This window comes from Bubalus kerabau, chromosome 21, assembly GCF_029407905.1.
Source record: "Bubalus kerabau isolate K-KA32 ecotype Philippines breed swamp buffalo chromosome 21, PCC_UOA_SB_1v2, whole genome shotgun sequence".
Lineage (NCBI taxonomy): Eukaryota > Metazoa > Chordata > Mammalia > Artiodactyla > Bovidae > Bubalus > Bubalus kerabau.
The window spans coordinates 43,756,483-43,782,122 of record NC_073644.1 but is presented as its reverse complement, the minus strand read 5'-3'; the positions used below and the strand labels follow the sequence as shown (position 1 = coordinate 43,782,122).

At 43.1% G+C, this 25,640-nt stretch overlaps 1 protein-coding gene across 7 annotated transcripts in view; it reads right to left on the bottom strand.

The window, feature by feature from the left end:
- The window catches only part of PTPRM (protein tyrosine phosphatase receptor type M), a 661,836-nt gene that overhangs the window by 355,739 nt on the left and 280,457 nt on the right, over positions 1–25,640 (bottom strand). For all 7 annotated transcript variants that reach the window (XM_055559596.1, XM_055559598.1, XM_055559597.1 and 4 more), the window contains exons 6-7: positions 11,403–11,577; positions 5,055–5,348 (exon numbers count right to left, since the gene is read on the bottom strand). In XM_055559596.1, the coding sequence (XP_055415571.1) occupies positions 5,055–5,348; positions 11,403–11,577 (469 nt within the window). The remainder of the gene's footprint in view (positions 1–5,054; positions 5,349–11,402; positions 11,578–25,640) is intronic.

The following is a 25,640-nucleotide window of genomic DNA, read 5'->3' as shown; positions in this document are numbered from 1 at the left end:
CCGAGATTTCCCAACTCTAGCCGAATGGCAAGGTTGGAAAATAACTAGATGTGTGTATAAATCTTGAAACTAGCTCTTGACAATAATCATTTTTAATATCCCATGTAGGCAGAGGATTTGCTCATCTCTAAAATACTTTCACAGATAATGTCTAACCTGATCTTCAAAAACACCTTGGATATGATCCGGGCAGGTGTCAACGGTGCCTATTTGGAGAATCAGAGAAGAACAGTGATTTGATCAAGGTCACACACACAGAGCCTCTGCATACATTTGAAAATAATTTGGGGAAGCGTCAGAAAGCAAGAGGTCTGGCAGTGTGATCCCCTACAATTCTTGAAAGAAACCTGGCAGGTGATGAAACCGCATCTACACACCACATGCAAAAATCAATGTCAGCGCACAGAGACGGGCCGTAAACAGTGACCATTTCATTTCAATGCAAGAAACGAAATACAGTTTTGTGGGTGTCACTGCAGTGGGATAGAACAAGCCTCATGGGTGCAGCATAGTAATGAAAACAGTTTGCCCAAAAGAAACAGATTTAATAGAAAAAAAAATGAGAGAATGATGTCTGGGATGGATCCAATGCCCAACTGCAAGGGATTCTCTGAGCCCAAATATAAACAGAATCCATCTGATTTTTTTACTTACCAGATTAAGTTATCTAAGGCAAGGAAATCAGGTTGCCCACATCTACTTCTTTTGAATGAAAATGCTAAAAGATAATTTTTGTCACTGGCAGGTAACTTGTATTGACTACTTGCTACGTGTGAGGTTCTGTCCTAGGCACCTCACATGTATTGTCTTCTAAGACTTCAGAACCACACTAGGAGATAGGAGATGCCCAATGTTAGTATCACCCCTGTTTCATAGATAAGGTGACAGAAACTCAGAGAAGGTATGAGTTCTTCCCAAGGCCACGTGTCTAGCTCCAGGCACAGCCAGGACTCAAATCCTGGCAGCCTGGTCTCAGAGCCTGAATTCTGAACTGCTGACTCTGGCTCCAGAAACCACAAGCATTTCATGAAAGTGATATTTTAGCACAAAAACTGCTACCCTAAAACTCAGTGTTTCACTACTTCTGCTCAGGCTTTTGCAAAGGTCATCGGAGACCTCCATTGGCCGGCAGAGCACTGCTTGATAAACATTATTACGGAGAATTTCATCAAGGATGAAATAAAAAAGTAAACTCAGAGGTTTTCAAGCTAGAAGAACACACTGGATCATTTCATTAAAAAGAGACCATAGAATCCTCACATGGAAGAGGCCTCCAGGTTCAGCCAGCTCAATCCTCTCATGAACATAGAATCTCCTTCTGCAACACCGGCTTCCGCCTGAACCCACCAGCCACTGGGTGTTTTGTGGGAGTTTTGAAACTCCTGGTCATGACTTAGTTCTTGTCAAATGTGCAGACACCCTGCTCTTCTCCATCATCCATATCAATTCTTCCACCATTCCTCAATGGTTGAGCGAAGTTCATAGCATTTCCTATCCAGGATGTGTTCCTTTGAGCTCAGCTTGTTCTGTGTTCTCTCTCTTTTAAAATGAGTGATAATAATAGCTGACCTCCTACAACATAGGCATTTGTTTTCTTAATGCAACCTACACTTACATTAGGGACTTTTTTTTGGGGGGGGGGTTGTTTTGTTGTTGTTCAGCCACTAAGTTGTGTCTGATTCTGTGCGACCCCATGGACTGCAGCAAACCAGGCTTCCTGGTCCTTCATTATCTCCCCAAGTTTGCTCACACTCATGTCCAATGAGTTGGTGATGCTATCTAACCATTTCATCCTCTGCCACCCTCTTCTCCTTTTGCCTTCAATCTTTCCCAACATCAGGATCTTCACAACAGGTGGCCAAAGTAATGGAGCTTCAGGTTCAGCATCAGTCCTTCCAATGACTATCCAGGGTTGATTTCCTTTAGGATTGACTGGTTTAATCTTCTTGCTGTCCAAGGGACTCTCAAGAGTCTTCTCCAGCACCACCTTTCACCTGGGGGGAGGTGAGGGCAAGGCAATAGCACTACAGAATGACTAACACAATATGGACCGTACTGTATGTTCATACGCATTTACACCTAATCCTCAATCTCTTTTTTTTTTTTAATGTACTGCTGCTAAATTTTATTTCTCTAATTCTGGACACATAGTCTTGCCTTTTAAACCACCTGGGACGAATGTTCAGTTATTCCCACTTCTTGTCACCTCTTAGATTCATCCACTCTTTATGCCCAGTCAAGGCCATTTTCCATCTTCCACCTGCTTTGCAGAATGCTCAGCATCTCTCTCAGGTTATGAGGTCCATGACTTGTTCTTTCTGAGCCTTAAATGCTGGTGAACCACCTGAGGAAGAGGGGGGGACCACTAGCACACCCCTCAGTCTAGAGTCGTCCTTCTTTTCACTCTGTCCTGCGCACCACCATTCCACACAGCTCAGCAGAGCAGTAGGCAGGCTTTCCTGCAGATTTTCTTCTTTGACAGTAGAAGGCTCATTCAACATCCCTTTGCTCACCCACCCTTTGCTCTTCCCCTCTTATTTCTAGCTTTGAGTCTCTCACCTTTTCTATTTCCTAAGACTGACTTGCTCAACCACAGCTTTTTTGAAAAATGCTCAATGCCTGTGCAGGACATGCCTGCAACAGTGAACATGCTGCTAAGTCGCTTCAGTCGTGTCCGATGCTGTGCGACCCCATAGACGACAGCCCACCAGGATCCCCCATCCCTGGGATTCTCCAGGCGAGAACACTGGAGTGGGTTGCCATTTCCTTCTCCAGTGCGTGAAAGTGAAAAGTGAAAGTGAAGTTGCTCACTTCACTAAGAGTCGTGTCCAACTCTTAGCGACCCCATGGACTGCAACCCACCAGGCTCCTTTGTCCATGGGATTTTCCAGGCAAGAGTACTGGAGTGGGGTGCCATTGCCTTCTCCGAACAGTGAACATGGCGGGTTGCAAATGGTAACAGGAAAAAGCTTGCCTTCTCATCGGACTTCCCTGCTTAAGAGAGGTTAAAACTTTAAGGCACAGGGCTGACATGCAAATATCAATTCAGAACTGGTTTTAATGTCTTAAGAAGGGCTGCCAATCTATTATGAAAGGCTCTACATTTACACATTACACCACAGTAACAAAAAGGCTTCTTGAAAACGGAGACACACACCTTAGGGTTTAGGGGAAATGTAGGTAATAATCATGTCAATACCTGAAATATACAGACACAGAATTAGGAGAAAAGACCAGAACTAAAAACATGAGGTGGGAGGGGTTGTCAGTGAATGGGATCCTAAACTTCTTCTGAAGAGAAAGGAAGACTGACGAGCACCATGGCCCCCAAGCAGGATTCCTCCAAATAACACTGAAGTCAGAGAACACAATCTTATTGCTCAAGGAGCAGGTGTGGAGGAAAGCAGACCACAAGGGCTTCCATTTCCTAGTCTCTAGGAAGGGGGTCGGCTTCCCTTGTAGTGCAGCAGTAAAGAATCCGCCTGCCAATGCCTGCCTAACGCAGGAGATATGGGTTCAGTCTCTGGGTCGGGAAGATCCCCTGGAGAAGGGAATCGCAACCCACTCCAGTACTCTTGCCTGGGAAATCCCATCAACAGAGGAGCCTGCCAGGCTACACAGTCCATGGGGTCACAAAGAGTTGGACACGACTTAGTGACTAAACAACAATAAGGAAGCGGGTCATAGTCTTGACTCCAGAGACTTCATGAGGCAGTTATAAAATAAGTAACAGATTTGAAAGCAATTCCTAAATTGTAAAATGATGTAAACAGTGTTACAAGCTATTGCTTGCATTATGAAAGATGATAAACGAAAGAAGGGAAATTGTATTCGTTAAACAGAGAGGAGATGACATGGTTTAGGAAAGCGAGGCACAGAAGCTGTTACCCAACTCTGTTCTCTATGGACCACCACAGGTCTTATGCCAGAGTCTGCACTGAGCGTGATATGACCATGGGGGCGGGGGACCCAGGAAAGAGACTTGGGTGGATAAGACAAGCCCAGTAGCAACACCCCAAGAAGAATAAGGGTCCTGTTTTTTTTTTCCAACAAAGTATTTTTACAAAAACAATTTTTTTCCATGAGTTTTCGGCTTTTGGAAACCACATACTCAAAATTATGAAGAAAGAACGAAGTAGTTACCATTGTCAAGGCTTAATCATTTGTCCTACCAGACAGGGTTAGACTGTTGCTCTGAGTACTTTCAAAACTTAAGAAGAAATGAAACCTATCGATAAATGTCCTCTTATATAATGCTACCTGAAGAATCAATTGTCTCCATAAAAACTTCTGCAGTCTCAGCTCAGGCCACAATTCAGTGTAAGAATCTTCATTCAAATGATGAAAGAACACTTCAGTGTCCCAACCTGTTACTTCTCTCTGTTATTTCGACCTGAGAGCAGCCAGACAGAAATCAGCGTTCGAACCTCTGATGGGAGCTTCCTTCGGGGTTTGATTTTTATAAGACTCTGCATTTCTCTCTCCATCAACCCCACAGAGCCAGCTCCACACAGTCAATTAGAACTTTATCATCTGAGAATTTAAAGCCTGCGTGCAGCCTGAAAATCACCCTGGCTTATCTTACAAATGGGCCCTGGGTCATTGGCAAGCAGCCCCTCCATTCAATATTCGTCCATAAAAACACATGGCTAAGGTGGAATCTGTTCTTCCAAAGTGCCCCCACCCGTCACTGCCAGACTACAAGCACATCAACGGGGAACATAAACCAAAGAGACCTGGACGGCAGGTGCTGGCCGATGAGTGGACATCATTAAAGTGGACAGTTTGTGTCAACTTTGGGATGATTTCCACAAGAACTAGGTGATAATCCTAGGAAGGTGTAAATGAAGAACAGGGAAAACAGGGGTGGAGACATTCTGAGTGAGACCAAGTCTTGAGGTCTGAATCCACAGGTGGTTGCCCACGGGTGAAGGGACCTCCTGTGCCCAGACAGGGTCCCAGCAGAGCTGAGGAAAGCGTGAGCCACCTGCATTGAGGCTGCAGGTCAGACCCCATCAGAAACGGACAAGCGGCCCCAGGATCCCCAGACTCACCAGCACACTTGGTCCTGGTCCTGAGGGCGGGCCCAGGGGAGCCGGTGCCGCCCTCCCCGGGCCGGGTGAGGAGCACACTGATCTCATACTCCGTGTCGGGGTCCAGATGCCCGATTTTGTAGCTCGTGGAGTCCACTGGCTGCCGGTCGCTCCAGCTCCCACTGGCTGTGCAGTATTCCACCTCCCGGGCCACAATGGGCCCGTCCCCATTGATGGAGTTCGCATTGAGTTGTATCCACAGGTAGGTGGCCCCCACAGAGGCCAGCTGAGGGGGTGCGATGGGGACAGGGGGCTCTGAAAGGCAAACCAGAGGGCCATCCTTCAGACACTTGGAAAGACCTCAACGCACATCAATCACTAAAATTGGGAAGATGCTGACAGTTTAGCGATGAACAGATGAGAATGGTTTTGCTCAGGTTAATAAGAAAAAGCTCCTTGAGAGAGGTCTGCAGAGTGTTCAAACCTGTGAAATAAGCCACCTTTAAAGACCAAGCCTGTTCAGGTAGCTACAACCCCAGTTTGTTTCAGGATGCAATTCATTTTTTCTTGAATATGTACATAGGCATCAAAGGATTTTATTTTGCACTAAAAGTAACTTGTAAAAACTCTCTCAAGTGGTAGTAATTAAGCTCTAGAAGGCTCACCACTGTCAACAGTCTCTTTGACATCACCCAAGGTATTACTTATATCATTAAATTCAGTCTTCTTATATTTATACTCCAAGAATATCATCACTTGAAAAACACAGATGAAATTACACTTTATCTCATCATAAATGCATTTCCAGGATGCCTCATTTACCCAAAAAAGCCATCCCAATGGATTCCTTCTGCTCCCAGAGCAGTGAGCACTTGGGGTAATAAAGTCCAGCACAGCCACTGTTACGGGAACTTCCAATAATGAGTATTATTAAAGCCACAGAGAGAAAGAAAAGCTCTAAAACAAAACACATGCCCAGCTTGATAAACCTCTAAGCAATCAACAGCAAACACTCTTTACAACTCAAGAAAGTCCCCCTCCTTGTTTAAAATCCGAGACTGACTTTCTCTGGACCTTTGAGACGGGAGAAACAGGCAATCTTGTTTTCAACAACATTCCCAGTATATTAAGGGCCACTTGAATGGCTCTCCAGGCACCAAATAAAGACATTCCATGTGCCAATGTCACTGTGAGTGGCACCATACATGACATTAGGGAGGAAGGTAATTGTATGAAATAATGTATTTCTATTTAATGAATCTCCATCAGAGAAAAACGTTAATATCTAATGATTTTTTTTTTTTTTGAGCATGTTTCTGCAGGTGGTTTGTACCTTTCGGTGTGTTTTTGTTTCCAACTCCTCATCTAGTTCATACAAACGTATGGAAAATAAAGCCTGCTATTTGAATTGTGGTGCTAGAGAAGACTTGAGAGTCCCTTGGACAGCAAGGAGATCAAACCAGTCAATCTTAAAGGAAGTCAAATTGAATATTCATTGAAAGGACTGATGCTGAAGCTGAAGCTTCAATGCTTTGGCCACCTGATGCAAAGAGCTGACTCACTATAAAAGACCCTGATGCTGGGAAAGACTGAGGACAGGAGGAGAAGAAGGCAATGGAGGACAAGACGGTTGGATAGCATCACTGACTTAATGGACATGAGTTTGAGCAAGCTCCAGGAGATTGTAAAGGACAGGACACCTGGTGTGCTGCAGTCCTTGGGGTCGCAAAGAGTTGGACACGACTTAGTGACTGAACAATTCTGTCACTGGCGTGTGCACCTGTCCGCTTCATGGCACACATAGCCAGTTGATCCCTGCCGTGTTTCCTGCTGATCAGGACGTCAGGACTGCTGGTCTCATCTAAGACTGGCCCCTGAGATGATACCAAGTTGGATCCTAGACCAATAAGAAATGAAAACAACACGACCTCCTTCTGTTAAGTTGGGGCAGTTTTTTTCTTCTTTAACATATTCAAAGTGTGATAAATCATACTGACTTTTAAAATAGCTGGGAAGAGACTTTCCTGGTGGTCCAGGAGTTAAGATTTCATGCTCCCAATGCAGAGGGGCTGAGTTTGACCCCTAGTCAGGGAACTAGATTCCACAGGCTGCAACTACAGATCCCACACGTCACAACTAAGACCTGGCACAGCCAAATAAAATAAATAAACGTCCATGCTTAGTCACTCAGTCGTGTCCGACTCTCTGCGACCCTATGGACTGCAGCCCGCCAGGCTCCCCCGTCCAAGGGGATTCTCCAGGCAAGAACACTAGAGTAGGTTGCCATGTCCTCCTCAATAAATGTAAGGGGTTATGTCAAAAAATAAAATAGTCAGGGAAATCTTATGAGACTTAGTCTACATAAGACACAAGATGAGTTTTATTTAGGGGACAGCAAAGTTAGTGAAAATTCATTAAATTATTGTTCCTATCATTTATGAACTGCAACTCTGTGCCAGCTCTTCGTTTCTTGAGATAGCCTTGACACAACTCATAATGATTTAACATCAATTCATATCATTAGGCGATTCCTTGAACCAAGACATGAAAAGGGCCTTTTCTAGTATATCCTAAGGCATTGATGAAGCCAGGCTGAAAAAGCAGTTAATTACTTTGTAGTTGTACATGCTAGCAAGGGTTCCTGAAGTGCCATTCAAAATATGACTCAGGGGCAAAGCCACAAAGGTTAGTGAGCACACAATTCATTTAGGACATTGTTCCTAGTTTCCTAAAATAGACAGGACTTTAATGCTTATTTGTCCCAAGACTATTTTCTCTATTAGTTCCCCATTAGGAAGAGTACCAAATACATTAAGTCAAATGAAAGATTCAACTAGATTCTGGAAATAAGTGAGATAGTCATTCAAAAGGACTTTGGGGTTGCTGGAAGAATCTACAATAATAAGTCAATATTTAAATTTTGAATAAATTTTCTCAAAGGGAAAGAAGGAAGGCACTCAATCTTACTAAGTGATAAGAAGCAATTTAAAATATTTAATCCAAGTGAAAGGGCATGTTAAAAGTAATTCTAAATCAAGTTATTTATATAAATAGAATTTATATACATATAAATACATATCATATATATAATTGATATATATATAAGTGAATTCTTAATATGTCTTTTATAATTAAATATGACACTGATATATATGCATATATACATGCATTGCAGAGATTACATTAAATATTTTCTTGTTTTTGATTACCAAAAGCAGTGGAAGATATAAATAAGACAAGCATGATAGTTTAAAATGAGTTGGGCTTCATTTGGGGACATCAAATCAGAGACTGACCTTAAGAAAGCAGTAAACAACTTAAGATTTTGTCATCTTAAAAAATATTAGCACTCTAAATACACACATATAAAATGTGTTCAATCACATACATGTGGCCTAAACATGTCATTATGTATTTTAAAGTAACTGTGTTGAGGCAATTCTTTACCTAACTAGTAGAATCTGGCATCTTACCACATTTCAAAAAATAAAATATATGCAAAATATGGCAATAAAAATTATAAGTGGAGGAAAAGTCAAATTCCAGATTTGTGCTATAACTGCAAGCCAGTTGTCACTGACTTGGGCAGGATACAGAGATGCAAAAGAGGTGCCTGGAGATTTTATCACAAGGAGTCAAGACCTCTCCATGCTGTCCTAAGGCAGGAAAAAGTACGGCAGAAATGTGAGTTGAACCCACACATCCTCTGTGCTTAGCTGTGTTCTGGCAGACCAGAGATGTCTGACTTGCTTATTGTTATTTGTTGTTCAGTCTCTCAGACGTGTCCGATTCTTTTGTGATCCCATGAACTGCAGCATGCCAGGCTTCCCTATCCTTCACTATCTCTTGGAGTTTGCTCCAAATCATGTCCATTGAGTCACTGATACTATATAACTATCTTATCTTCTGTTGCCCCCTTCTCCTGCCCTCTATCTTCCCAGCATCAGAGTCTTTTCCAATGAGCTGACACTTCGCATCAGGTAGCCAAAGTATTGGAGCGTCAGCATCAGTCCTTCCAATGAATATTCAGGACTGATTTCCTTTAGGATTGACTGGTTTGATCTCCTTGCTGTCCAAGGGACTCTCAAGAGTCTTCTCCAACATTACAGTTCAAAAGCATCAATTCTTCAGCACTCAGCTTTCTTTATGGTCCAGCTCTCATATCCATATATGACTACTGGAAAAACCATAGCTTTGACTAGACAGACCTTTTGCAGCAAAGTAATGTCTCTGTTTTTTAATATGCTATCTAGGTTTGTCATAGCTTTTCTTTCAAGGAGCAAGGGTCTTTTAATTCTGTGGCTGCACTCACCATCCACAGTGATTTTGGAGCCCAAGAAAATAAAATCTGTCACTGTTTCCACTTTATCCCCATCTATTTGCCATGTGATTTGCTTATAACTCCCAACAAATCAACTTTCCCATGGAGGCAATTTTTAGAGGCGACTGAATCTTCATCACACTGATTACAGAGCACCGTGCCTCAGGTGGCACAGGGGGTCACAGTGAAGCACTGGAGCAACCAGAAATCAGAAAACAGGACACAACCACAAAGAACTGGACCAAGATGACAGTGAGGTTACACCGATGACAATAAAGAACTCAGCCTTGGGACCAGCGAGGCGGCCGGTCCTCTGGATTTGTCGGCAAATGGTGTGGGTTTTCTACCCAGAGACCTTTCTGCAGGGCACGGTGTGCACATCTATGCAAAGTTCCCTCTGCTTACAGATAAAACCCAAACTCCAAAACTAGCCAGACAGACTAAAGCTTTGCAAAAGCCCACACTTAGGGATCAGGCATGGCAAATTAGATCATTTGAGTCTAAACTGCAGTGTGCGGCTGGCTCCTTGTTTCCTTCTGCAGAACACTAGTCGTGTTAGCTACAGATAAACACTGCTGGGGTCAGGCTTCCCCCAAGCCAGGCATGACTAACACTGGTGGGGCTAGTTTCACAACAGAAGCATTTACCCACATCACCTATAGATTTTATCGCAGAGGCTGTGCCCCCGGAGACTCTGATTCAATACAGGTGTGGTAGTGGGGGTGGAGAAGAAGAGGGCTGGTGTATTATTATTATTATTTTTGGAAAGGTGATTGAGCTGTGCATTCTCAGATGAGGACCACTAATGGACCAGAGCAGAGAAAGAGCCACCTCTCTCCCATCATGGACTGAACAGCGGTGGGCTGCCCACTATGTATTCTTAGTGCCATTCACCTATTTGCTGCATCTGATCTTCCTGATAGCCCTTGAGGGTCAGTCACGTTATTATTCTTTTCCAATTGGCTGTGCCAGGTCTTAGTTCCATGGCATGTGGGATCTTGTTCCCCAACTGGGGATCGAACCCAGATCCCCTGCCCTGGGAGCTCGGAGTCTTAGCCGCTGGACCCACCGGGGGAGTCCTGGGCCAAACACGTTATTAAGTCTATTTTAAACCTGAGGAAAGAGAAGCATCCAGAGCACAGGACCACACCCATGCAGTTAGCGCTGGGGTTTGAACCCCACAGTATATGGAACTGCCTGCATAGAGAAATTTGCTGACAAAAGGAATAGTCCCTCCAAAAGAAACCGATTTTACATTCCCTGTTTAACAAATGCAGGGGAAAAAATTTAAAAGTAGGCATCATTCTGTTCCCCTAGGAAGAAGCAGCAATGGCTTGCCATAAGTTGTATAAAAATGCCTCATGGTATATCTAAAAGTCCAAATTATTCTTTCTGGGATCAAAAACTGCCTTAGCAGTTCAGTACTATAAACTCCAAAGTCCGTGCACACACAAAAAACATCAAACTAGCTAAAGGAAATTTATATCCCCCCCCTTTTATTTAACTCATCTCCCACCTTCCTGACTATAATGACTTAATTCTTCAGTCACACAAAATATAGTAAGAGACCCTAACGGCAGCATTATGAATGCTAACTCACTGTTATCAGTGTGGTCTGTGTGATATGACAGAGCATCTCTATACTGACACTGCCTCATTTTATTAACCACCCTGCTATCGTAAACACCCTGGCTGGGGGAATATTTGCATTTTAAGTGATTTTGTATCAGTACAAAAAATTTCATTCCTTAAAAAAAAAAAATTTATAGGCTGCAATCTCTGTATACAGAGTTGGCAGAAGAACTTGCCAAGAGCACATTCACTGCTTTGTATGCAACTGAACCAACATAAATAAAATACATTTTTCAAAAATATTGCTCACGTGCGAAATCTGTACTTAAAATGTAATCCATCAATACAGCCTGTCACCAAACCACTGTTCAGAAACAGCAGCGTGAGTCTGAGCTTTCAACAAATCATGAGCTCATAACCGTCCCACATGCCTGTTTTAATAGACTATATGGGGGTATAAAAATAACATTATATACCTTTAACTACCAACTCTGCATAGTTGGATATGCCAACTCCCCCGTCGGTGCGAATCATGCATCGGTATTTTCCAGCATCTCGTTTGGTTGTGTTCACGACGTTAAATGATGCTATGAATCGCCGGGAACTGGTCACCTTTATTTCCTTCAGAGGAGCATCCTGGACATCGATACCCTGTGTTGTGGGGGTGGAGAGGACAAAAAGAAACAATATCAGCTGTCTTCCGGAAACATACTCCTGAAGGCACAGAGGTCAATGTTACTTACACCCAGATCCCAGTCCCTTGTTAATTACCCGTGGGCAGTTGTTGCAGGAAAACAGCTGCCCAGAAACCAAAATTCTGCCTTGATCAACACTTTCAGGATGTGACAGATGCAAAATTAAGTGCAAAGAAATGTCTTTGGTTTTGCCCCTCTAAGATATTCACTATGTTATTCTAGTGCAATTGGAGGAAAGAAAGAAGCACATGGGAAAATTCTTTATTTTGCTCCCAAACTATCAACACTTAGTCTTTTTATAATACATAATCATATTATACTTGGCTAGAAAAAAAATTAATTCACACACTACACTATGACTGACCTCATTTTATATATGAACCAATAAATAGCTTATCAAGAACTATATTAAAAACATAAGTAGGTATTAGCATAGCTCCTATGGAAAGGGTCTGAAGGACTAGATTCAGCTTTACAATTTTCTTCCTGGAGCTACAAAAAGCAAGCGGAAGTTGGTGCTTAATATCACCTAACACTGAAATGCGAGGGGAGAAGTTCCTTTCCACATTCCACAGCCAGGACCACACAAAGCCGGGTCCATCTCTGGGGCAGAGCTGTCTTATTCCATGCCCGAGACAGCAAATAAGTCCTTATTTATGTGCACTTAGAAATTCATTCTATGCTTCCCATAGTTCAAAGCCTCAGAAACAACTATAGATTTCAGTCCTATATATTTTTAGTCCAGTTATCAGGAAAGAGGCTCTCTTTACCATGCTATTTACAAGTATTAAGGAGAAAACAACTAGCGAAGAGCTTAAGGCAAATGCATTTTGTCTGATTATTCACCCAGCAACCACATTGGGGGCCACGCTCGCGCTGTCACTATATTAAGACACTAAGCTCACCACGGTGGACAACAGAAAAGTGACCACAGAGCTCATAGCGCTTCAGTTGCTGGGAAGTGTAGGCTTGAAATGCACACGTGATCACCAGTGATGGCCGGTCAGGCGGCTGGCAGAAATCATGATGGAGTTGTCTTTAGATATGGCAGCCGGTTTGAGGAACTGATCTTGGGAGCTGAGATCTGAAGGGTAAGCAGGAGCTCCTAGGCTAAGGGGAGGGTGGCAGAGAAGGAAGTGTCCCAGGCAGAAGAGACAACAGGATGCCTGGGATGTTAGAAAGAGTGTAAAGCTTTGGAGGATGCCAAGGCAGCCAGAGGAACTGGGGAGGTGGACAAGCATCTGTGCATTCCAGGACTCACAGGCTGCATGAAAATGTCTGTGTTTATAGGTGTGAGCATGCCAGGCTACCAATAATAAAACTCCTCTGTAGAGCTCAGTGATTTATATAAGCAAAGCCTTCTAATAGCTTTCTCTGTGATATTTTGTCAGTGTGTCTTAATGGACATGGGTTTGAGAATTAGACTGACCAGGACCCCACACGTAACTTTAGAGTGATTTACCCTTCTGAGGCCCCCCTCTCCTCATCTGTAAGAGATGCTACAACTGTCAGGGAGTTGTGGGAATTTCAGATACAGGCCTAATGACTGGTCCCCGCCCAGATTCTGGACCAGCTGAGGGATGAGCTCAAGAAAACAGGCGGACAGGCTGTCAAAACACCGCCTTTATTACCAATAAGCCTGGCCCTGCAGACTATGCAGAATACAGCTGATGTGCAGTAAGCATGGTCTTGCTAGAACTGGGCACAGAACGGAACAGACTCACCCGCCCAGCCACAGGCAGCAATAGAAAGCCACAAGGCCTCCCTGTGTCGGGAGCTGCTGGCAAACTCCCAGGATGGAGGAAGGGCTGCTAGGGGGAGCGAGTTCCCAAAGGAGGGCCTGGACCATGCGTGCTCCCAGCCTCCTGCCCAGCAGTTCCACGTGGACAGAGAAAAGGCACCAGGGTGCTGCGCCAGTACAGTTCCTGCCACAGCAGAGGAAACATCAGGGCTGGGGAACTACAGTTCCTACCATCTTTAGAACTAGCAATCCAGACAGCCTTGTTGATAGCTTAAAAAGTCATAGATCTGAATATGACGTTAAATATACACCTTACATATATTACGTGTCTTTTTTGGAAAATGAAACCCCTTCAATCTGGTCTGACAAAGGGCACCGAAAAGTTAGATAAACAAAACAAAGCAACGTCAATCTAGCGTGATTCATGAATTCAACAGGAGAGAGTATTTCTTTTTGTATTCCAAACATTCAGTCTCCCATCCTCTTCCCCAAATAAATTAAAAAAAAAAACCTGAATTCTACCATTAGGAGTAACCTTAGATCACCTACTCTACAAAATTGTCTTTTTCAAATTGAAAATAAAGCCAACCTTGTTTTAAAAAGAAAACAAACAAACAAACAAACAAACTGAGCCCTGAAGAAAGGCAGACTTCACATCTATAATTCTTTGTTTTGTTTATTAAAAACAAGGACAACATCTAAAGGGCTATCTATTAATATTTCTTTCTTTCCTTACTTGCCGCATGAATCTTGTAAAGATTATACTTCTATGGTAATCTTGTAATATTTAGCTAATGGAATAAGCCTGTCTCAGAAGAACATTTATTGAAAAGAATTCTAAAGGATGCCCTTATGCATTCCTCACAAGTACTCAAGGCTGTATGAAGGGCAGCCAAGGTGAAGGAAACCTCCGTATTGGATGCATACACGTGTCGGGAGGAGCGTTACTTTATACCTGTGGTCTTCAGGCCACTAATTCATCTTTTAAACAGCTTGAAACTGACAGCTCTACCCAACACCAATGACTCATAGGAACCCTCAGGAATGGGCCCTTTTTTATTTTTTTAATCCCATGTAATCACAGGGCTTCACAGGTGGTGCAGTGGTAAAGAATCCGCCTGCTAATGCAAGAGATGTGGAGACATGAGATTAGGGTTTCATCCCTGGGCCAGGAAGATCTCCTGGAGAAGGAAATGGCAACTCCGTCCAGTATTCTTGCTTGGAGAATTCTGTTTATAGCTTCCCTCACCTTTTTTTTTTTTTTTTTTTTTACCCTGTTGGGGCTGAACTGCACCCCGCAACACACACATTCATATGTTGAAACCATAACCTCCAGTACCTCAGCATGAGGCTGCTTTTGGAAACAGGGCCTTTAAAGATGTGATTAAGGTAAAACGAAAGTGTTAGTCACTCAGGGGTGTCCAACTCTTTGCGAGCCCATGGACTGTAGCCAGCCAGGCTCCTCCGTCCACGGAATTCTCCAAGCAAGAATAATGGAATGAGCTGCCATTCCCTTCTCCAGGATCTTTCCGACCCAGGGATCGAACCTGGGTCTCTTGCACTGCAGGTAGACTCTTTACCATCTGAGCCACCAGGGAAACCCCATTCCTGAGTGTGGACTCTGCCATTCCAGACTCATTACCTGCCATTCCAGGAGCGTTTGTGTTCCAGCAGAGCAGAATCAGAAGGTTCTTTTCAATAAACATTCTTTTGACACAGGCTTATTCCATTAGGAAAATATTACAAGATGACCATAGAAGTATAATCTTTACAAGATTCATGCATACAAAAGAACTGTACAAAAAAGATCTTTAGGACCCAGATAATCATGATGGTGTGATCACTGACCTAGAGCCAGACATCCTGGAATGTGAAGTCAAGTGGGCCTTAGAAAGTATCACTACAAACAAAGCTAGTGGAGGTGATGGAATTCCAGTTGAGCTATTTCAAATCCTGAAAGATGATGCTGTGAAAGTGCTGCACTCAATATGCCGGCAAATTTGGAAAACTCAGCAGTGGCCACAGGACTGGAAAAGGTCAGTTTTCATTCCAATCCCAAAGAAAGGCAATGCCAAAGAATGCTCAAAGTACCACACAATTGCACTCAACTCACACACTAATAAAATAATGCTTAAAATTCTCCAAGCCAGGCTTCAGCAATATGTGAACCATGAACTTCCAGATACTCAAGCTGGTTTTAGAAAAGGCAGAGGAACCAGAGATCAAATTGCCAACATCTGCTGGATCATCGAAAAAGCAAGAGAGTTCCAGAAAAACATTTATTTCTGCTTTATTGACTATGCCAAAGCCTTTGACTGTGTGGATCACAATAAACTGTGGAAAATTCTGAAAGAGATGGGAATACCAGACCACCTGACTGCCTCCTGAGAAACCTATATGCAGGTCAGGAAGCAACAGTTAGAACTGGACATGGAACAACAGACTGGTTCCAAATAGGAAAAGGAGTACGTCAAGGCTATATATTGTCACCCTGCTTGTTTAACTTATATGCAGAGTACATCATGAGAAATGCTGGGCTGGAGGAAGCACAGGCTGGAACCAAGATTGCCAGGAAAAATATCAATAACCTCAGATATGCAGATGACACCACCCTTATGGCAGAAAGTGAAGAAGAACTAAAGAGCCTCTTAATGAAAGTGAAAGTGGAGAGTGAAAAAGTTGGCTTAAAGCTCAACATTCAGCAAACTAAGATTATGGCACCTGGTCCCATCACTTCATGGCAAATAGATGGGGAAACAGTGGAAATAGTGGCTGACTTTATTTTTCTGGGCTCCAAAATCACTGCAGATGGTGATTGCAGCCATGAAATTAAAAGACACTTACTCCTTGGAAGGAAAGTTATGACCAACCTAGACAGAATATTAAAAAGCAGAGACATTACTTTGCCAACAAAGGTCTGTCTAGTCAAGACTATGGCAACCCACTCCAGTACTCTTGCCTGGAAAATCCCATGGACGGAGGAGCCTGGTGGGCTGCAGTCCATGGGGCTGTGAAGAGTCGGACATGACTGAGCAACTTCACTTTCACTTTTCACTTTCATGCATTGGAGAAGGAAATGGCACCCCACTCCAGTGTTCTTGCCTGGAGAATCCCAGGGACGGCGGAGCCTGATGGGCTGCCATCTATGGGGTTGCACAGAATCGGACATGGCTGAAGCAACTTAGCAGCAGCAGCAGCAGTCAAGGCTATGGTTTTTCTAGTGGTCATGTACAGATGTGAGAGTTTCACTATAAAGAAAGCTGAGCGCCAAAGAATTGATGCTTTTGAACTGTGGTGTTGGAGAAGACTCTTGAGAGTCCCTTGGACTGCAAGGAGATCCAACCGGTGCATCCTAAAGGAGACCAGTCCTGGGTGTTCATTGGAAGGACTGACGTTGAAGCTGAAACTCCAATACGTTGGCCACCTGATGCGAAGAGCTGACTCATTAGAAAAGACCCTGATGCTGGGAAAGATTGAGGGCAGGAGGAGAAAGGGATGACAAAGGATGAGATGGTTGGATGGCATCACCGACTCAATGGACATGGTTTTGGGTGGACTCTGGGAGTTGGTGATGGACAGGGAGGCCTGGCATGCTGCAGTTCATGGGGTTGCAAAGAGTGGGACATGACTGAGCAACTGAACTGAACTGAACTGAGAGCAGAATCAACTACCATCTCCCACAGTTCTAGTTGACTTTTACAAAACTCTGCGCACTGTTTCCATTTGTCTTCCTTCGCTGCCTAAGAAAAGTCGTGCGTGTCCCCCATCCTGGCCTCAAGTCATGCCTTCTAGACAGCAGACCCTCAGTCCCTTTTCTGGTGAGGCTCCTTTTCCTGGTTTCCTGTGTCAGGCAATATTTTGTAATAACCTTATGAGGGAAAGAAATCTAAAAAATCTAATTCCCAGGTCACTCAGTGGTAAAGAATCTGCATGCAATGCAGGAGACACAGGAGATGTGGGTTTGATCCCTGGGTTGGGAAGATCCCCTGGAGGAGGAAATGGCAACCCACTCCAGTATTCTTGCCTGGAGATTCCCCATGGACAGAGGAGCTTGGTGGGCTACAGTCCAAGGGGTGGCAAAGAGTCAGACACAAATGAGCACACACACATAATCCAACATAAGGAAAAAGAATCTAAAGAAGAATGGACATACATATATACATACATATGCATATATGGGTATGTATATCAGAATCACTCTGCTGAACACCTGAATCCGACACAACACTGTAAACTAACCATACTTCAATGACAACAAAAAGAAGCAATGGATGGCTGGGTTCATGAAGAGGAAGGAGGGAGCGTCCTCAGAGCACTGGGGCTGTGGCAAGGAGAGAGCGCACCCATCACTCTGATAGTGTCAGATCCCATTTCCTGGGTCCTTAGGAAAGGAGGAGGACAGCGTTCACAGCCCTTGGCAAGCACCAGACAGAAGAACCTGTGACACCTCCACGGATCAGAGGAAGTAACATGGGATAAATGCCAGGAGAGCGGGGCCAACTAGAAACCAGTGCACGAGCAGAGGCTGCAGCTGCCTGTCAGCGTGGATGAGGGAGGGTGTTTCTGGAGCCTTGCCTCAAGGTTATTTCCTTGACTCCTCCAACATGCCTGTCAGTGCTTTTGATGGCATCACAGATCCATCTGTCAAATGTGTAGGTGACCAATAACTGGCACATGAATGGATACATTGGGACAAAAGCAAAGACTGCCCACCTCCCTGCTATTCGACTTCAGGCCCCACAAAGGCAGGGATCTTTCTCCAGGTTTTCTGCTGCTGTATCTATTGCACAAGAACCATGCCCAGTGCATCCCAGGGGGCTTTAGTGCTAATACTGAAAGGGGTTTAGGCATTGAACGGGCAACTGAACAAATTGATTTTTAAGATGTTTTTGGTCCCCAGATACCCTTCCTCAGGTCAGAATTCAACAGGAAAGCCAGGGAACCGAGGCTGGCCTATTTTCTCTGATGCAGGGCAGTGAGAAAAGGTCATGGGGGCCCGTCCCCGTCTGCCTCTCCATGACAGAGAGGGCCAGACGGGACAATGTGCTCAGAACTCGGGTACCCTGAGCATCTAAGAAACCATGGGGAGACTTCGTTATTCCGGCAAAAGAAAACAATGAAAATGTCCGCTGGGAAGAGACAGAACCTTTGTCAGGCAGTTTTGTCTGATTTCACAGAGTTAGAAAGAGGTGACCCTGCCAGGGACTGGAGAGCTGGTTCTTAGTAGCATCACAGCAGGACGAGGAAGCACCAACAAGGACGGGACCGTGATGTTCTTTAGAATATGAGTTCCTGTAATAGAGCCTCAGCGTCCTTCTGACAAAACCCCCAACTCCAGACAGAGCAGGGCACCAGGTGTCCAGGTGTTAAAGCAACCTCTGACCCATCTTTTGTCAACCTAATGAGACAAGCATAACGGCCATGTCTGTGAGGAAATGATCTTAGTGGGTTAAATACAGCTTTTTAATAAAAGCAAGAGTATCTTCAAACATGCATGCATTTCAATTTGAGCAAGCCTGAGAAAAAGTCCTGATAGTTATTTAAATTAGACTTCCAACCTTCTTTCTGCAGTGGGCTAACTCTAGGACTTCTAAATGAGCAGTAATTTGCCAGCAAAAGAAGATGCATATTAAGTCTTTCAGAAAGAGTTTTGCAATAACCAGAGCAATGATTGAAAGAAATTGAGGTCTGAGCAGTTAGCTGCCTTTAGAGCAAATTAATCCTATTTAGGAGCTGGTCTGAGTGCAGGAGCTAAGCATATACAAGGGAGCCAGAGGCGGCTCCTCAGCCATACAGGTGGAGATTAAACCACACTTTCATTTCTTTAATAGGGAAAATAATCCACATATTCCACTATCAAATACATCCATCTGTAAGATACTGATCGAAATCCTTACCACTAGGGTCACTAACAGTATGCGCAGGGCCAGGAATAATTTCGTTTAAAACATTTCCTGTAATCTGAATCTTAACTGACCATCTCAACAAATCTACTTTCTGGAGCCCACATATCTTTAAATTTTAATAAATAATAACTAATCAAAGTGCTGACCTTTGATTTCTAGACCATAACCAAGCCAGCACAAATATTTATCAATGTGGAATGCTACAACTGGAAGTCTTACTCCTATTATCATATACTATGAATACGTATTGACAAATGTTCTTTAAATGCCTAATGGGGATACAGATAGCCAAAGTGAAAGTTGCTGAGTCATGTCCGACTCTGTGATCCCATGGACTGTACAGTCTAGGGAATTCTCCAGGCCAGAATACTGGAGTGGGTAGCTTTTCCCTTCTCCAGGATATCGTCCCAATCCAGGGATTGAACCCAGGTCTCCTGCACTGCAGGTAGACTATACCAGCTGAGCCACAAGGAAAGCCCAAGAATACTAGAGTGGGTAGCCTATCCCTTCTCCAGGGGACCTTCCCAACCCAGGAATCAAACCGGGGTCTCCTGCATTACAGGCAGATTCTTTACAAGCTGAGTTATGAAGGAAGCCCACAGACAGCCAAAATAACATATTATTCAAACATATAATAGTCTTCCATGCATATTTGAGTAAAAAAGTTTGATTATGAAAATTTAGAACTTCATTCTGATATTTAGACACAGTTCAATATATATTTGCAATATGTGAATAATATTATTTAATAATATATAATAATGCAGTAACTAGATATACCAAAAAAAAATACCAAGAAATTAGAAGTTCTTTAGTCTTAAAATCTGTCGATGAGGCTAATCTAGCCACACCAAACTAAGTAATGTGACAGTGCCTGACATTTCCTGTTGGGTTAAAGATTTTGGGTTTGCCAGACTAGAACATGATTTTGTTACTTCTAAACTGTAATAACAGCACTTGACCATGAGGAAGATGGCAGAACCTACCTAGTTATCCACGATCTAAAAGGCAAGGTTAGTCATAAACAAGGCTGACAAAAGACATTACTTTTTCCCCAATCAATATGCCTTAAAACATACAAAGACTAGTCCCCTGCCAGGCTCCTCTGTCCATAGAATTCTCCAGGCAAGAAAACTTGAGTGGGTAGCCACTCCCTTCTCCAGGGGAACTTCTTGAGCAGGGATCAAACCCAGGTTTCCTGCATTGCAAGCAGATTCTTTACCATCTGAGTCACCAGGGAAGCCCTAAAACATACAAGTCTTTCTGAAAAAAAATAGTTGAAAAGATAAAGAAGGCACAACATAAGGGTTAAAAGCCCCATAGTTCTGAATCTGAATTGGAATTGTCACTCTGTCTTGATCTCAAGACAGACATGCTTTAATCTTAAATGCATATGTGCACGTGCGCGCGCGCGCGCGCACACACACACACACACACACACATATACCAGTTCCATCCAATGGGAAGATCCACAAACAATAATGAGTAGTAATAAGCACCTCTGTCCTCAGATTGCAATTTCTTCTTTTTTTTTTCAGATTGTAATTTCTAATTACCAGTTCCCCTGAAAAAGAACCAGGGCTCCCTGACAAAATGGCTAATTCTAGATTATCAATATGGAAAATACAAGCCTGAAACACAAAGTCATACCCAAAAGCAAGAAAGCCATGGAGATGGCCCAGCTCAAGGGACTCCCACTCTGAGTAAGCCCCGCTGTTCAGGGATGGAAGATCTGAGCAGCGATAAAGATAATAAGTGCAATGGATTGAAACTCATCAAATGTGTTTAAATCCACAAGTTGATGATGACAGATGATGGTGTCAGTGACAGTAACAGCAGTAACCCCTTTGGTCACTTTCAGGTGATGTTAGTGAACTACCTCACTATTCTGACAATTTGCCAAAAAAGACAAAAACATCAAGTATTCATACCACCTTCCATATATGATTTATATACGAGGACACCCCAGCGGTTAATAACAGGAAAGCTTGTCTTTTTAGACGTATTCTAGTGACTAAACAAAGAAGGTTTTGTTTTGCAACCCTGAATGAACCAATGACCCTAGGAATGAGCATCAGTAGCCGATAGCATCACAAAGGAGATCACACAACAGTCAGAATAACACACTCACTGATGCTACCAGAAGTCAAGAGGCAAAACTCAAAACATGAGAGGCTGTGCAAGACAAACCCAGTCTCAACAACATCAACCACCACCACCACAAACAGAGGGAAATGAACAGAAATATTGAAGATAAAAAGGACTTAAAACACTGGTCATGGGGGTCAGATGGATTGTGAGATTGGGATTGACATATGTATATTTTTATACTACTATGTATAAAAGAGCTAACTAATGAGAACCTACCACTTGTACATATATAAAGAAAACACTCATCACCCAACTGCAAAGTGTGAACTTTGCCACAATCACAAATCAAATAAAACTGTTAAAATAAATAGTTACTAGACAGCCAAGAAATATGAACACTGACTGTTTTCACAGGGCATACATGGTGATTATTCTGTTTTTGTAAGAGCTCTTATCTTTTTAGAGCAGCAGTTTGAGGCTAAGTCCATCCTGCAACTTGTTTTGTAAGGCTTGCAAGCTCAGAATGGTGTTTAAGTTTTTTTTAAATGGCTGAAAAAAAAATCAAAAGAAGAATAGTATTTTGTGACAATGAAAATGATGTGAAAGACTTTTCACATGTCCATGTATAAACCCGTCCAGAAACTAGCCACATTCATCCATTTCTGTGCTATTCATGGATGCTTTCATGCTATGATGGCAGAGAAGACCCTCTGGCCTGCAAAATTTACTACCTAGCCCTTCACAGAAAAAGTTTGCCCACTCCTGTTTTAGAGAAACATTTACAAGTTACATAATATGATGACTGGGATCATCAGAGGGGAAGCAGTTGGGCACACGGGAAGAAAGTGGTCTCACATGCTGTTGGTTTTGAAGTCGATGTTAGGTACATCGAGTTTGTTACATCATTCTCTCTACCTCTGTGTTTATTTATGAGTTCTGTAATAAAAATAAAAATAGGAACTTGAGATTAACACATACACATCAATACTTTGGCCACCTGATGCAAAGAGTCGACTCATTGGAAAAGACTCTGATGCTGGGAAAGATTGGGGGTAGGAGGAGAAGGGGGTGACAGAGGATGAGATGGTTGGATAGCATCACTTACTCAATGGACATGAGTTTGAGCAAACTCCAGGAGATAGTGAAGGACAGGGAAACCTGGCATGATGCAGCCCATGGGGTTTCAAAGAGTCAGACATGACTTAGCAATTGAACAACAAATGTATAAACTAAATAACCAACAAGGACTTACTGTGTAGCATAGGGAACTATACTCAGTAATTTTTAAAAATAAAGTAAAAAAATAAAAAGAAAATAATTCTAAGAAGCAATCAGAAGAAAATCCCTTCTTTTTGCATTTTTAAACAACTGTTTAAACCATCACAATTTCCCCAGGAAAAATAGATGGTTTTGCTGCTAGCTCACAAATACTGCAAAGCTATAGGAATCAAAGAACCATTTTGTCCAGGTGTCATTTGCATCCTGCAAAAGCAGCAAGTCACTCTGCTACAAAGATCCCACCACAGAAGTGAAGAAAATTCAAATTGCCAAAGGGGAAGCCACATGCCCAGGGTAGCAGCCCTCTCTGTAGCAGCATTCGCATAACTAATCATCATACACCCAGCACAAGGAAAGTGTAGGATACACACTTCCTGAATGAAAGCAGTCACTGGCTTCCATCTCTCAGAAACTCCATTAATCTCTCACTTGTCCCTTGTCTTTAGTGGACATCACTTCTTATAACAGAGACACACATAATTTTCTTGCACCTGGACAATAGCCAATTCCCTTTGCTTTGAATGAAGGGAATGAAGGGTGGCATTTTACACATAGGAGAAATGCAGATGAGAATAACGATATGATTTATGATTTCAAAGTTCATCCCCTATAGGAGCTACCTGACTGCCACTGTGTGTCAGTCACAGAAGTCTCTGACCTGGTCTCAAACTGGGTCCCTCTAGGACTAAAAGCGCCATGAATTTTTCTCTATTCCATTTCTCTGGTCCTAAAGACAATTTTCACATTAAAACCCATCCAAAATTGTCAAATTTCCCCCCTACTCTCTTTTCTAGGTACAAGAAGATCAAACCAGTCAATCCTAAAAGAAATTCCAAATATTCATTGGAAGGACTGATACTGAAGCTGAAGCTGCAATACTATGGCCATCCGATGCAAAGAGCCAACTCACTGGAAAAGACTCTGATGCTGGGAAAGATTGAGGGCAGGAGGAGAAGGGGGCCACAGAGGAAGAGATGGTGGAATGGCATTATCGGCTCAATGGACATGAGTTTGACCAAACTCTGGGAGATGGTGAGGACAGGGAAGCCTGGTGTGCTGCAGTCCATAGGATCACAATGAGTTAGGCACAATGGAGTGACTGAGTAACACCACCACCAATTCCAGATAACTAGGCTGAAAATCTTCTAGGGCTTTCAAAATTACCTAAAGCAGGCATATTTAAGTCCTAGCTAAAATATCCTCCATTTTCCCCTCCTCTTCCAAAAAGAAGAGAAAGAAAGAGATTCTAACAGTGTCTAAACTCTCCAGGGTCCCCACTCTAGGGCCCAGATCACCAAAAGCAGACAGACAGGGTAGTGGATGCTTAACTCCGATCTCGGGAATTCTGGAGCAGGGCTTTCTGCATCTCCCCTTCTCATGACACAGCTGTGGATCCTTGGAAGCAAGAGACACACACGAACCCTTTGATGAATATGAGAAAAGAAAGGCAGCATAAATGCTCTAACAGGATGTGTGGTTCCTGGGTTCAAAGCCGGCAGTCCTCAAGGTTAGCAGTTGACACCTCTCTCCCCCGTCCTCCTACAGGAACCATCCTGACCTGCGGTCTTCACAGCACATCCTCACATCCTGGCCCAGCGGTCGTCAGATCCCATCAGAGGACAAGGCCCTTGCACAAGGCTCCAGCGACTCCTGGCCCATCCTCCTCAAAGTACCAGCCACTTACACCTTCTTTAACTGAGGCAGGTAATATCACCAAGTACAATTTTTAATCAATTTCTCCCAGAATCTCCGTAGACATATCCTACTGTTTCATCCATGTGAAAGAAACCTTCACCTTTAAATGAAGGTAATCCAAAATCATATCAGTTAAAAGAGACGATGTAAGCTTTCAAGGTTGTCGGTGGTTTCAGGCTGAATATTCAATATTATATCATATAGATGGATACTGAACTGACTAAAACAATAATGGATGTGATTTCAACCACTCAAAACTTTAAGAAAAAAAAACTTTAAGGAGCCACTGGTTCCTACAGCAACTGAAGACAGTCCTTTTTGTGCCTTCCTGGTATTTTCTATGACAGTAAGTGGTATTAAATTTATGCTTTAATATATAGGGCCTAAAACACCCAAGTTAGGCTTGACAAGGGAACCATAATTTGAATCCCTTTCAAATCATTTTACGGTTTTTATATATAATAACAAAATCATTCTGATATACAGCTATGATTTTTTTTCCCTCACAATCTATAAAGGAAACTAAAAGCCACCAAGAAATGTTGACCAAATACACACATTCCGAAACACAAACGCCAAAGCAACATTCCACATGCAAGAATACAATTCTCATCTTGTGTGTGTGCTAAGTCGCTTCAGCTGTGCCCTACTCTTTGCGACCCCATAGACTATTGCCCTCCAGGCTCCTCTGTCCATGGAATTTCCCAGGCAAGAATACTGGAGTGGGTTGCCATGCCCTCCTCTGGGGATCTTCCTGACCCAGGGATCAAGCCAACATCTCTTTATGTCTACTTGCAGTGGCAGGCAGATTCTTTACCACTAGCATCCCCTGCGAAGCCCATAATTTTCATCTTAATGCCAATAAAAGGTATGTATCACTTAAATTGCCAACTGATAATTATGAATCCGTGAAGAAAGATCTGGATCATCGTTCTATGCAAGAGGCATTACAGCTAAGAACATAGATTTTGGACTTAGATGGCCTGGCTCCCAGTTCTTGTTACTAGCAACAAGTCAACACAAAAATCTCTGAAACTTTCCGAGACCCAGTTACATCTTTATTCTGTAAATGGGTGCATAAAAGAATCCTCATAGGGATCAGTTAAGAGAAAAAAAATTGCTGAACATAGCCTGGAGTCGTGGCCCACTGCAGTCCATGGGGTCGCAAAGAATTGGACATGACTGAGCGACTGAACAACAACAAAACGATGGTTCTAAAGTTAATCCTGATATTTTCACAGTAAATCTGAGAATATTTGGTTAACAGGCTAATATCTGAAAAACAAGGTCAGTCAATCAGTGGAGAAA